This window comes from Equus caballus, chromosome 8 (genome assembly GCF_041296265.1).
Source record: "Equus caballus isolate H_3958 breed thoroughbred chromosome 8, TB-T2T, whole genome shotgun sequence".
NCBI classification, from domain to species: Eukaryota; Metazoa; Chordata; class Mammalia; order Perissodactyla; family Equidae; genus Equus; species Equus caballus.
In genome coordinates this window covers 32,131,141-32,145,292 of record NC_091691.1, presented here as the reverse complement: position 1 = coordinate 32,145,292, position 14,152 = coordinate 32,131,141, and the positions used below count along the sequence as shown (strand labels likewise).

General features: G+C 43.3%; 1 protein-coding gene and 1 long non-coding RNA gene across 8 annotated transcripts in view; one reads left to right on the top strand and one right to left on the bottom strand.

Moving 5' to 3' along the window:
* Nucleotides 1-9,077: 9,077 nt before the first annotated feature.
* LOC138915237 (uncharacterized) lies at nucleotides 9,078-9,919 on the bottom strand. The gene is made up of 2 exons (XR_011420903.1): nucleotides 9,787-9,919; nucleotides 9,078-9,625 (listed from the first exon to the last, which is right to left on the bottom strand). It is a non-coding gene; the product is annotated as an uncharacterized lncRNA (long non-coding RNA).
* The window catches only part of CHFR (checkpoint with forkhead and ring finger domains), a 29,455-nt gene continuing 24,922 nt past the window's right edge, over nucleotides 9,620-14,152 (top strand). For 5 of the 7 annotated variants that reach the window (XR_011420898.1, XR_011420897.1, XM_070220504.1 and 2 more), the window contains exons 1-3: nucleotides 9,620-10,079; nucleotides 10,260-10,403; nucleotides 14,027-14,126. Coding sequence is in view for 5 of the 7 variants with exons in the window: in XM_070220504.1 (XP_070076605.1) it covers nucleotides 10,271-10,403; nucleotides 14,027-14,126 (233 nt within the window). In the remaining 2 variants the exon portion in view is untranslated. Of the gene's footprint in view, nucleotides 10,080-10,109; nucleotides 10,404-14,026; nucleotides 14,127-14,152 lie in introns of those variants that run through there. The other 2 variants (XM_023648162.2, XM_070220505.1) reach the window with 2 other exon arrangements.

Below are 14,152 nucleotides of genomic sequence, written 5' to 3'. Positions count from 1 at the left end.
TTAAAATTCAAACAATACAGAAAAGTATTGGTCAGACAATAAAAAAACTTCCCAACATCCTGCACAAAGGGGGCACCACAGATGATATTCTGTAGATACTCATTTAATCTGATTGCATTTCATATGATATATTACCCATGTTGTATTTATCATAAACTATTTAATTTTCTTCTTAAAATTTTTGCTTACATCTCTGTGCACCTTTTCCCTTTTCATCCTTGGTAGTCACTTTTAGCAGCCTGATCTTATTCTGCCACATCAGTTTCTGGCCTTATACAATAAAACATAAATAAATATACACGTATAATTTTTTCATTTTTTATTCTAAGATGGTGCATATATATATATATATATATATATATATATATAGTGTGTGTTGATTCTCTAACCTGAGAACTCATGAAAATCCTGCGGTGATCTTTTTATTTTTTTAAGATTGGCTCTGAGGTAACATTGTTGCCAATCTTCGTCTTTTTTTTTTTCCACCTCCTCAAAGCCCCAGTAAGTAGTTGTATATCCTAGTTGTAAGTCCTTCTAGTTCTTCTATGTGGGATGCTGCCATAGCATGAGTTGACCAGGGGCGTGTAGGTCCACGGCCAGGATCCAAACTGGTGAACCCTGAGCCACCCAAGTGGAGCGTGTGAGCTTAACCCCTACGCCACCGGGGTGGCCCCTTGCCAAGTCATCTTGTTTAGCTCTCTCATCCTTTTTAGTAGAACAATAATATTCTGAGAACTGAATGAATCACATTCCCATATTCTCAGAAACTTGTAGGTTTTCCAGTTTTTGCTACTACAAGCAGCTGCTATAAAAATGAGTAATTTCCTTCATATACCTGTACCTGATAGTGCTCTTATTTCTAGGAGGTGCATTTCCAGTTGTGGAATATGTTTGTCAAAAGGAATTCAAGCAACAATTAGAAGGACACACAGCTAAAATATACAACTACGTACTGAAGGGATCTGGGGAAAAAAAGCAGAAAAAAAAGAAAGAAGATTGGCAACAGTTGTTAGCTGAGGTGCCACTCTTTAAAAAAAAAAGGGAATTTGAGTAGAAGTATTCAGATTATTTTCCACAGGTCTGTGTAATTCACATTGTCATTTAAATGTGTGCAATGACCTTTCCTCCCAATTCTTGTCATTATTAGATATTATCTCCCTTGTTGATTTTTCTCATTCTATTAAACAGGAAATGATATTTAAATGCTATTTTAATTATTTTACTGTACATTTACTGATGAAATTAGGTGCTTCCTCTCTTCCCAGGATTGTCTCACATCCTTTATTTTTGCATCACAAAGAGAGAATTTTTAGAACCTCAAGGGAGAGACACCAGCCAAATGATTTTTCCTGAACTTTTATTCCCTATACAATGCAGTGTGACACAGTGGCTGGAAGTCCAAATTCAAGGTGTCAGCAGGGCCACGCTCCTTCCAAAAGCACTTCCACGTTCCTTGAAGTGTTATTCACAGTAGCCAAGACATGGAAGTGTCCATGGACAGATGAATGGATAAAGAAAATGTGGTATATACATACAATGAATGTTATTCAGCCTTTAAAAAGAAAGAAATTCTGCCACTGGTGACAACACATTCAAGATTACACCAGGTTGGTTGCAAAAAACCCCACAAAATATACTTTATACGCACTGTTATATGCATTAGGTGTACCACTGCATTAAGTCATACGATTGAGATAAAATGGACTCCTCTATAAGAAGCATACAGTATGGAGGTGTCATGAGCATAGGATGGTCAAATTTCATTTCTCGTGTAGTAAACACTTGAACTAAATCAAAACACCATTAACAAGGTCCCAATCAATGAATGCTATTATTGGTTATAACAATGGATTTATTAAGGTCATCTAGTAATTACTATGGCCCACACAGACCTGTCTCAGCACCTTCATATCCCCCCAGGTCCAGGGGAAGAAGGATGTTTGAAGGAGTGTTCCCTGCGGGTACTCACCTGGCTGATTGGAAGTCTCCCCTGCGGAACAGAACTCACGCCCCAGCAGCAGACAGACTTCCCTCCCGAGGGGCTCTCCCAGTTCAGTCTTCAATACACACAGCTTGTTCAAGTCATCTATTTCTCCCTGTGTGAGTTTTGGTAGATTTTGTCTTTCAAGGAATTGGTCTATTTCATCTGGGTCACCAAATTTGTAGGTATAGAGTTGTTCATGATATACTTTTATTATCCTTGTGGTATCCATGGGATCAATAGTGATGGCTCCTCTTTCTTTTCTGATATCAGCAATTTCCACCCTCTCTGTTTTTTCTTAGCCTGTTTAGAGATTTATCTGGGTTTTTTTTTGTCTTTTCAAAGCACGAGTTGTTGGTTCCATTGATTTTCTCAATTGTTTTCCTGTTTTCAATTTCACTGATTTCTGCTCTAATGTTTATTATTTCTTTCCTTCTGCTTTCTTTGTGTTTAATGTGCTTTTCATTTTCTAGTTACCTAAGGTGAAATCTTAGATTAGTGATTTTAGGTCTTTCTTCTTTTCTAATATATTCATTCAATGCTATAATTTCCCTCTAAGCACTGCTTTCGCTGCATCTCACATATTTGACAAGTTGTGTTTTCAATTTCATTTAGTTTGAAATATTTTAAAATTTCTCTTGAGAGAGTTCTTCTTTGACCATCGTGTTATTTAGAAGTGTGTTGTTTAGTTTCCAAGTGTTTGGGAATTTTCCAGCTATCTGTTGATTTCTAGTTTAATTCCAATGTGGTCTGAGAGCATACTCTGTATCATTTTCTTTAAAAAATGTGTTCAGGGGCTGGCTCTGTGGCTGAGTGGTTAAGTTTGCACACTCCACTTCAGTGGCCCAGGTTCTCACCAGTTTGGATCCTGGGCACGGACATGGCACAGCTCATTCTGCCATGTAGAGGTGGTGTCCCACATGACACAACTAGAAGGACCCACAACTAAAATATGTAACTATGTACTGGGGGGATTTGGGGAGAAAAAGCAAAAAAAAAGAAGAAGATTGGCAACAGTTGGTAGCTCAGGTGCTAATCTTAAAAAAAAATGTGTTTGAGTGTGTTTTGTTCATAATGTGGTCTGTCTTGGTGAATGTTCTACATAAGCTGGAGAAGAATGTGTTTTCTGCTCTTTTTGGATGAAGTGGTTTATAAATGTCTATTATATCCAGCTGCTTGGTGGTGCTATTAAGCTCAACCATGTCCTTACTAGATCTGTCAGTTACAATACAGAGTGTTGAAATCTCCAAATATAATAGAGGATCAGTCAATTTCTCCTTGAAGTTCTCTCCATTTTTCCCTCACCTGTTTGATGCTGTGTTGTTGGTGCATATTCGTTAAGGAGTCTTATGCCTTCTTGCAGGATCTTCCCTTTATCATCATGCAGTGCTTCTCATTATCCCTGATAATTTTCCTTGCTCTGAAGTCTGCTTTGTCTGAAATTAATACAGCTGCTCCCAGTTTCTTTTGATTAGTGTTAGCATAGTATAGCTTTCTCCATTCATTTAGTTTTACTGTATCTATGTGTTTATATTAAAAGAGGGTTTCTTGTGGACAACATATAGTTAGGTCTGGTTTTTTGCTTTTTTTACCTGCATGGAGAGTCTGTCTTATAATCGGTATATGTAGACCATTGACATTCAGAGTGATTATTGATAGAGTTAGATTAATATTGACCATATTTGTTCCTGCTTTCTATTCATTGCTTTTGTTGTTTCTTTTTAAAAATCTTATTCTCTTTTTCTACCTTTTTTTTGGTTTTAATAGAGCGTTTTATATGATTGTATTTTCTCTCCTTTCTTAGCATGTCAATTATACTTTTTTTTTTTTTAACTTTCTGCAGTGGGTGCATAGAGTTTGCAAAATACATTTACAACTAACCCATTTTCTTTCTTTCTTTCTTTCTTTTGTTTTGTTTTGTTTTGTTTTGTTTTGAGGAGGATTAGCCCTGAGCCAACATCTGCTGCTAATCCTCCTCTTTTTGCTGAGGAAGACTGGCCCTGAGCTAACATTCATGCCCATCTTCCTCTACTTTATATGTGGGATGCCTACCACAGCACGGCTTGCACCCCAGGCCGCCAAAACAGAATGTGCGCACTTAACCGCTGCGCCACCGGGCAGGCCTCCCTAAGTTCATTGTCAAATAACACTATACTGCTTCATGGGTGACACAAGAATCTCAGAGTATATCCCCAGTTCCTTCTCCCCGGCCCTTCTAACAGCTATAATTGCTGATGACATTGTTCCTATTATTTTGAACAAACTGTTATCTCTTAGATCAATTAAGAGTAGAAGAATAAAAGTTTTTGTTTTACCTTCATCTTTTGCTTCTCTGACACTCTTTCTCTCTTTATGTAGATCTGAGATTGTGACCTTTATAATTTTCCTTCTCTCTGAAGAGCTTCTTTCAACATTTCTTGCAAGGCAGGCCAACAAAGTCAATTTTTGTTTTTCTGAAAAGGTCTTTATTTCTCCTCCACTTTTGAAGGATAATCTTGCAGGATACAGAATTCTAGTTTGGTGGGTGTTTTCTTTCAACACTTTAAATATTACATTCTACTCTCTTCTTCTTTGTATGGTTTCAGAGGAGAAATCGAATGGAATTCTTATCCTTAATCCTCAAAAGGTAAGGTGTTTTTTCCTCTGACTTCTTTCAGGATTATCTCTTGTCTTTGAGTTTCTGTGTAGATGATATACCTTGGTGTAGGTTTTTGTGGTTCTTATCCTGCTTGGTATTGAGATTCCTGCATCTGTGATTTGGTGTCATTATTTTGGGAAATTCTCAGGCATTATTATTTCAAATATTTCTTCTCTCCTTCCTTTCTGTCTTTCTCCTCCTGTTGGTATTCATTTTACATGTGTGTTACACGTTTTGTAATTGTACCTCAGTTCTTTGATATTCTGTGTAATTTTAAAAAAATTTCTCTTTGCAGGTCAGTTTAGAAGTTTCTGTGGGCACATCCTCCAGCTCACTGGTCCTCTCCTTGGCGTGTCCAGTCTATTGATGAGCCTATCAAAAGCATTCTTCATTTCTGTTAATGTTTTTTACCTCTAGAATTTCATTTTGATTTTTTCTTGGAATTTCCATTTCTCTGTCCATATTACCCATTTGTTATTACATGTTGTCCACTTTTTCCATTAGAGCCCTTAACATATTAATCATAGTTTTTTTAAATTCTTGATAATTCCCAAATCTCTGCCATATCTGAGTCTGATTCTGATGCTTGCTCTGTCTCTTCCAACCGTGTTTTTGTCTTTTAGTACTCTTTGTAGTTGTTTTTATTTTTCCCCTAAGGAAGATTTACCCTGAGCTAACATCCACTGCCAATCCTCCTCTTTTTTGCATGTGAGCTGCTGCCACAGCATGGCCACTGACAGATGAGTCGTGTAGATCTGCCCGTGGGAACTGAACCCAGGTGATTGAAGTGGAGTGTGCTGAACTTAACCACTAGGCAACCAGGGCTGGCCTTCCTTGTAGTTTTTTGATTGAAAGTGCAACATGATGTATTAGGTAAAAGGAATTGAGGTAACTAGGCCTTTAGAGTGAGATTTTATGTGTATCTGGCCAAGAGTCACACTGCTCATTGTTTGCCGTAGGTGCAGGTGATAGAGGCTAAGATTTCCTCTCTGGTGTCCTTGTCTTTGTCCCCTGTTGTCTTGGGTTTCCCTGGAGACCCCTTCTTGAGTAAAGTCTGAGCTGTGCAGTTCTTTCAGCCACCGCCCCTTTTTACACAGGGCTCTACTGGTGTGTCCTTAGTGTGGGGGGCTGGGGAAGCATTCTACAGACTTAGGGTTAGGTCTCAGCATACACTGAGCTTGTGTCCCTGGGCTGTGACCTTCACAGGTGCTTCTCAGGTTGTTTGGTTCTTTGCTGCCCCACCTTAGGTGAGACAGGAAGGCGGAGGAGGCTGGAGTTGGGTTCATCTCTCCCCAGCATCACGCTCCCACAAAAGCCAGTAGGTTAGGTTCTGGTAGGGAGTTTCCCTGGAGGGCAGAATGCTCCAGGTGTTTTCAGAATGGTTACTTTTCCCCACTCCCTGCCAGAAGTACAGGGTGATTTGTCTTTGATCTACACCCTAAAAACCTAGCCTGGTTGCTGGTGGTGAAACTCAACAAATTGTAGGAAGTCCTCTAATGCTGGGCCCCCCTGAAGTTTTTAGCTTTCAAGTTTGTCCACATGGAGCCTCCAGCAATTTACCAATCCAGTTTACATTTTAATGTCCTGGTACTGGCTCCAGCAGTGGCTTCTGCTCCAGTAAGCTGTGATTCCCTCTATTTGCCTGTTTCTACAATTTGGGGGGCTGGTATTTGCCCTGTGACCTCAGTTATCTGATGAATCTAAGAAGAGTTGTTGATTTCCAGTTTCTTCAGCTTTTTTCTCGTTGTGAGGCTGGGAGTGATACTTCCAAGCTACTTACATGTTGGACTGGAATCTGGAAGTCAGATTTGGTTTGGTTTTTCTAGGATGTGGGTGGGCATGACAAATTTGGCAGCAGGCCAGATTGTCAGCTGCAGCTGTTGAATCAGCGTGCAGTGCTGGACGGAGGGGGGCAAAGAGTGTGTTAGCTGTCCCATTTACCTCACCCTGCTCTGAATTGCCACAATTGTTGCTTACTCTTCACTGCTACAGAATCAGTATGTCTTATCTCAGGAGTTTTACCTTCATCTTTTCAACAATTAATCCAAATTCACACCCAGACTTTTCATCTGGAAGTTGTGGATTGTGACAAAAGTGTTTTTACAAAAATTTCAGAGACTCACGATATCTCCCACTTTGGTCTGTGTGGGCCACTGTAGGGGAAATCAGCAAGCAGTATACTTAACCAAGTGATTATCAGTCTTGTGATTCAAGACTGTGTCACCCCAACAAGAAAATTCAGGTGAATGAACCAGAATTGACTTTATTTCCATCCCTTAGGATTCTTTTTGGACAGCCATCTGGACAGCCACCTGGAGGAGATTACAATCAGGCTGGTCTGTTGTTGCTCGTGGGTGAAACACGGAAGCATCATGCCCAGGAATGGTCAGAGTGGAAACCTAAAGTGTTAAAATATGTCTATATAATCTCACATATCTTCCTACCACTCTTTCTTGAACATTGTCCAGGAAACATACAAGAGATGATCCCTATTTGGGGACAACAGAGTTTACTAACTGTGTGGTAGGCAGAATAGTGACCTCCAAATATGTCCACTTCCTATTCTCTGGAACCTATGAATATGTTGCTTTATATGGCAAAAGTGATTTTTCATATGTTACTAAATTATGAATCTTTAGATAGAAAAATTACCCTGGATTATCCAGGTGGGCACAATTTAATTACAAGGGTCTTTATAAGTGAAAGATGTAGGCACAAGAGTTGGAAACAGAGATATAGCATGGTGAGAAAGACTGAACCCGCCACTGCTGCCTTTGCAGAAAGAGGAAGAAGCCATGAGCTAAACAATGCTGGAAAAGACAAGGAAGCAGGTTCTCCCCTAGAATCTTCAGAAGGAACGCATTCTGCCAACACCTGAATTTTAGCCCAGTGAGAATCATTTTGAACTTCTGACCTCCAGAACTATTCGATAACAAGTTTGTGTTAAGCCACTAACTTTGTGGCAATTAGTTACAGCAGTAATGGGAAATTAATACAGTAACCAAACAACCCAACTCAGGTGAGTAGAACAGGAAACGATGAGGGATCTTGGCAGATCCCTGGAATACCCTGACTATAAGTCATTATTAAATGGGCTTGGTAACAAAAGATGCACCCCTGTGAGATGGCAGATGGTCCAGACAGTCGAAAACGTGAAAGAGTTTAGTTTAATTTCAAGGGCCAAATCAATGTGTGCAGAGTTGGCTGATCAGATGAAATAACAATACTCTATCCTGAAAAAGTGTCAAGAGTGGTGAGGCATCACTGGTAGCCCTGAGAAGGCATCAAAGGGCTGATATAGTCAGTTTTCCAGCAGCAGGGAGGTCAATGCCCCGAGAAATGTGTCATCCATTAATACGAAAGCAATGAGCCAACTTTTGGCAGGAGTCACAAATCTCCTCCAATGGAACAAGGTATAAGGTTTGCCATCTGGCAAGGTACTTGCTAGCTTCTATGTCAGGGACATAGAATCCTTTACTTTTGCCAGTTTGTGACAGAGGATACAGTGGAATTTCCAGTGTGATGATTGTTGCAGGTGGCAGTTGGTGATCTGGGAGGGGTAGGCTTGATAGCTTAGTTCTATTTGCTTTCGTCAAAGAACCACGGCATCTATATGACTGACCTGGACAGTCTGACAGGCAGCCACAAATTGTTTTTATATTCTGTAGCCCCAAAGAGTAATGTCTTTAATCTGTCAGAGTATTTTTCAAAGTGACAGAACAGACAGCTAGACCACTGGCAACAATTCAAGGGTCAAAAAATCAAGGTATTGGCCAGAGCTGTGAGAATGGCCGTCAGTTCTGTCCAGAGTAGAGCGACTATGTCTGTTTTTATGTCTGCACAGTTGGAGAACCACTGCAACTGGTTGGACACCAAAACCAAACCGTGAGTGAATCAAGCCCAGACTTTAGGGGAATGTAGGTGAATCAAGGGCCCTGTTGAGCCAGTGGATTTGCTTCAGGTGACGGGGAGGGACAGAGAGGATAAGGTTTCAACCAGGGAGTAGTTGCCAATTCTTCATGTAAATCTGAGATGTTGCTGGGGCTGAACCAGCTGTGTTCTTGAATATACTATTTCCATCTGACCAAAAAGGCCTGATTAGCCAGGCACATATCGTCTCCAACACCCAGAGTCCAACTAGGTGCTATGACTTGGTTTTTTTCCCTCTAAACCAAACTTCTTCAGAGGAATCTTAAATTCTGGTCTTTCCTATGTCCTGAATCTGAGACGGCCAGGAGAGACGCCCTTTACCAAGGCTAAGTTGCCAGGCGTCTTAGGCCTGAGCTCGCTCACTGTCCAGGTGGTACAGAAGCCTCCCACCCAAGAAGCCTGGGGCTGCTCCTTTGGGTCAGCTTCAGTGAACGGTGTGCCTCATGTGGACTGAGACAGGCCCTGGTTCAGAGAGCAAGCACAGAGACCTCAGTCCCCCACAAAATAATACTGAGTAACAGTCAGGGATAGAAGGTTCACATTTTTTTTTATTTAGAGAAAAACACAGTAGTAAGTGAACAAGGTAAAAATAAAAAATGGTGTAAAATTTAAACTACACAAGGAGAATATAGTGAAAGACGTCTCCCTCCCTCCCTTGACTTCTAGACTCTCTTCCCAAGGCACCCACTGGCAGGTCCTATCTTTTCAGGAAAGTCTGAATATGCTTGTTCTTTTTACACCACGGGCGTCCACTTCCCATTTTCAGAAGCCCCTTCCGGAGCCCTGCCAGCGCCGACGCCTGCCCGCCCTCTGACCGCAGCCGCCGCGGGCTGGCCGCCCGTGTCCAGCCACGTTCGCCTCCACGCCGGCAGGGACCACCCGGTGCCTCCCTCTCCGGAGCGCAGCGGGAATGCCGCTGGGTTCCAGCCGAGTCGAAGGAGGCGTGCGTTCCACGTGGAGGCACGGCACACGCCCGGAGGTGTCCGCCTCGCGCTCCGGCCGCCGACGGCCGGGCTGCCCTCACTCGCCAGAGCTCTGCAGGGCGTCCTCAAACTTTCCGATCTTCGCCCCCCGACCTGTGGAAATCCGAATGTTTCGATGTGCATTTTATCTCGTCTATGTAAGGCAGACCGTCGCTTCGCAAAACGAAGCGCCATCTGCACTTGCAACGCGGCTTTGAGCATTTGTCTCGGTGCCCAACCTCCCAATTACTCGGTCCCCTTTGCCCCGACTTAACGTGGCGCCGCCAGCAACTACTTCCGAGATCCGCTAAGACGAAGTCTCCCGACCAGCACCAAAGATGGCGTCTAGACCGCATCCTCCCCTCTGCGCACGCTCCGCTAGCCCCCACATTCCCCTCTCCATGGTCGTTCCCGGCTCCGCTCTAGCCGCCGCGCTCGGTGGGCGCCACCGCCAGCCAATCGCAGGGCGCGGACGCCGCTGGCCCCGCCCCGCGGATCAGCTGAGGGATCCGCAATGTCTGTTGACAGCGGCCACGCAGCCGGTTCCGGGTTCGGCGCGGGGCGGGGGGTAAGCGGACGGCGCGGGCTGCGGGCCGGCGGGCGGGACCCGGGAGGCCTGAGGCGTGCGGCCCGGCCCGCCGCGGCGTGGCGTGGGCGCCGAGGCCGGAGGGTCGCGGGGCGGGGGGAGGCGGGCCCAGCGTCTCCCTCTGCGGTCCCGAGTCTCACAGATGTTTCCGGGTTTCGTCAGATGTGAATCCGATGGAGCGGCCGGCGGAGGGCGAGCAGCCGCCGCAGCAGCAGCCGTGGGGAAGGCTCCTCCGCCTGGGCGCCGAGGAGGGCGAGCCGCACGTCCTCCTGAGGAAACGCGAGTGGACCATCGGGCGGAGGAGAGGTGCGGGGCGGGACTGGGCCGAGGGCTGGGGGCGGGGATCGGGGGACGTGGGGTGGGGCACGTGGGACAGGGGCTGGAGGACGGAGATCGGGGACCGGGGGCGGAGGACGTGGGACAGGGGCTGAGGGGCGGGGACCTGGGCCCTGGGGACGGTGGCTGGGCGAGACAGGGCCCACCAGGCTGTGGGAGGCCCCTGGGCAGGGCGCGCTGTGCTATCCAGTTTTTCCAGTGGAGTGGGCTGTCCTGTAAGAGCTGCCATTTATTCACTTATGGGTTTGCCCGGTCAGTTCTGAGTGCTTCGTGCAAATTATTTAATCCTCATTACAACTTTCTGCAGTAGGTGCATTTTTTCCCCAGAATGCAATCTTTTTAAGTTCATTACTACACAGAGCATCTTTTTTGATCTTGATGGAATGAAATTAGAAATCAGTTACAAGGAACACTGGAAAATTCACAGATATGTGGAAATTAAGTAACACACTTAAACAACCAATAGGTCAAAGAAGTAGTCACAAGGGAAATTAGAAAATACCTTCAGATAAATGAAAATATAATGTGCCCAAACTTATGGGATGCAGCTAAAGCAGTGCTCGGATGGAAATTTGTAGCTGTAGATGGCTACATTAAAAACATCTCAAGTCTCAGCTCTTAGAGTAGAGCTGCTCAAATGTTTGTTGATTTAGTGAATCTGGGAATCTAAAGACTGGAACAAAGTCACACAGCTAGTGAGAAACGTGCCCTCACTCTCACACTTACTGCTCTAAACTCCTGAACAGCCATCTGGTACTTTGGCCTCGCTTGGAGCCTTCCTGCAGGGAGAAAAGTGCACTGGTCAGGCCAAGAAAAATATTGTTTGTCTGAAAATTAATTATCTCTCTGATGTTATACTTTAAAGAAGAAAGAATTCGAAAGATTCCTGTTTAAAAGTAAATGTTTTTTGGTTCTATTTTACCCCTTATCATGTACCTGCACCTGTTTTTGTCTGGGGAGGGTTTTTTTGGCGGTCTTAAATCCCCATATCAAGTTAAAAAAAATCTTTCTTTACAAATTTGAAAATATACCTGCATATCATTAGAAACTCTTGAAAAATGCATTAATTGTCTTTCATTGATGTAATAGGAAGTTTGGTGAAGAGCAGAAGCCCTGGAGACAAACTGCCTGTGTTTCCAACCTGGCACCGCCACGTAACTTGCTTTGGGCTAACAACTTACCTTTCTGTGTCTTTCTACCTACTTTATAGAATCACTGAGGATTAAATGAGATTGTACATGTGAAGTGCTTAGAAGGAGCCTGGCTTAGAGTTAGCACTTAATGTTAGCCATTGTTGCTATAACACAACATTGTAATAACATCATTTTACGCATTGATACAAGGAGCAAAACTGTGTTGTTGAGTTAGTCTATTTCTTAATAGAAGTGCTTCCAGTGAATGTATTAACCTTTCCAGCAAAATGTAAAGGTTGCTTTATTAGTCTGCTCAGGCTGCCATAACAAAATACCACAGACCAGGAAGCTTAAACAACAGAAATTTATTTCTCACAATTTTGGAGTCTGGGAAGTCCAAGATCAAGGTGCCAGTGGATTTGTTTCCTGGTGAGAGCCTCTTCCTGGATTGCAGCCGGCTGCCTTCTTGCTGTGTCTACTGTGGGGAGAGAGAGCCTTGGTGTCTCCTCCTCTTGTAATGGCACAGCCCTGTCAGATTAAGGCCCCATCTTAATGATCTCATTTACCCTTTGTCACCTCGTCACAGGCCATATCTCTATATCCAGTGACATTGGGGGTTGGGGCTCCAACATAGAAATTTTGGTGGCACACAAACATTCTGTAAGAGTTGTAGAACTTGATTATATTTATTTTAAAATGATTACACTCTTGCTATATACAGGGTATTATTTTGAGGAAAAAAGAGAGCTGAACTGATATGTGGGAAGGGAAATGAGGGCTTCGCCTTCCCAAAGAGGTCCCCACTCTAGGGGAGTGGCAGAAATGTGTACTAAGCATGTGAGAGATTGAACCAACTGAATGACAAGCAGGGCAAATGCCAAGAATAGAGCTTTAGCACAAAGTATCTCAGTTCCAAATTAGAATGCTGATGTTCCAGTGTGAAGAAGCCTGTTGAAAACCCACTCCAGTGACACAGTGACTAGTCTTGGGTTTGGGGCTGCAAGGAGACTATCCTGGTGGTTATGCTCAGTGTACTGGGATGATGTTGAGCACAAATGAAATTCGCCTTAGATAAACGTAACAAAGTACTTCTCATAATTTAAAGTGTTTGTGCAAATAAGATTTCTAATACTTAAGGTCCGTGGAAGTATAGTTCACATATAGTAAAATTCACACACACACCCTTTTTTGGTGTGTAAGGAAGACTGGCCCTGAGCTAACATCTGTGCCAATCTTCCTCTACTTTGTATGTGGGATGCCGCCACAGCATGGCTTGATAAGTGGTGTGTAGGTCCACACCTGGGATCCGAACCTGCAAAACCTGGGCTGCTGAAGTGTGGTGCGTGAACTTAACCACCACTGTGCCACCAGGCCAACCCCTAAAATTCTCCTCTTTTAGGTGTTCAGTGAGTTTTGAGAAATGAAACCACCACTACAGTCAAGATGTAGAACATTTCATCACTCCAGAAAGTTCACTGCTGGCCCTTTGGAGTCAGTCCCCTTGCCTCACCCCTAGCTCCTGGCATCCACCAATCTGATCTCTATCCCTATAGTTCTGCCTTTTCCAGAATGTCATCTAAGTGGACTCACAGTATTCCACCAGGCTTTTGTGTCTGGCTTCCTTCCCTTGGCGTAATGCTTTTGAGGTTCATCCTTGCTGTTGTGTGTATCAGTAGTGGTCTATTGTTTGGATGTGTCACAGTTTGTTAATTGACGACCAGTTGATGGACACTTATATTGCTTCCCACTGTAGGTTATTAAAAATAAAGCTACTGTAAATCTTAGCAGATATAGTATAAACCTATTGTATATTGTATATGGGATATTAAAAAGCTCCTGAAAGCTTTATTTTTTTGATAAGGAGAGAGCAAAGTATTTGAGAATTTGTCCCTTGCATTTAAGGCAGATGGAGTGATTGTATTCAGCTGTAGGCGCATCCCCCTTCTGTTTTAAATTTTATTAAACATGCGTATGCCTATGATAATTTGCTCAGTCATATTTTCTATGACTCTCTGTCATTGCTTCAATTTTGTGATGATTTATGAAACCTTAGATTACACAGAGAAGAAATTAAGGATTGAGTTAAGATACTGAAGGATTATTTAATTAAGCCCCTTAGTTTTTTTAAAGTTCTGTAATATTTACCAGGCTAGCTGCATATGTGTGCATATTGTAAAATTGTCACCAAGAAGCTCTTGATGTGTAGCTGGAGGTGTTGATGGGGTATCCTCTAGGTAATGAGAGTCAGGAAGGTTCAAGACGCAGTCCCTATCCCTTTGTTTTGGATTAACACTTAAATGCTTTTTAAAAAATTTCTTTGTACCTTATTTGATTAAGTTTTGTCTCCTTGTGTGTGTGCAGTATGGGTCCTGGTTTCCAGTCATGTGCTTTGGTTAAGCAAGGGGCCGGGTTGTGCATGTTCCTCACGGTCGTAACCAGCCTGTCCCCTGTCTGTTTAAGGTTGTGACCTTTCGTTCCCTGGCAATAAGCTGGTCTCTGGAGATCACTGTAAAATTACAGTGGATGAAAAATCTGGTCAGGTATCACTGGAGGATACCAGGTAAGCTCTTTCTGAAGTTCTTTTCT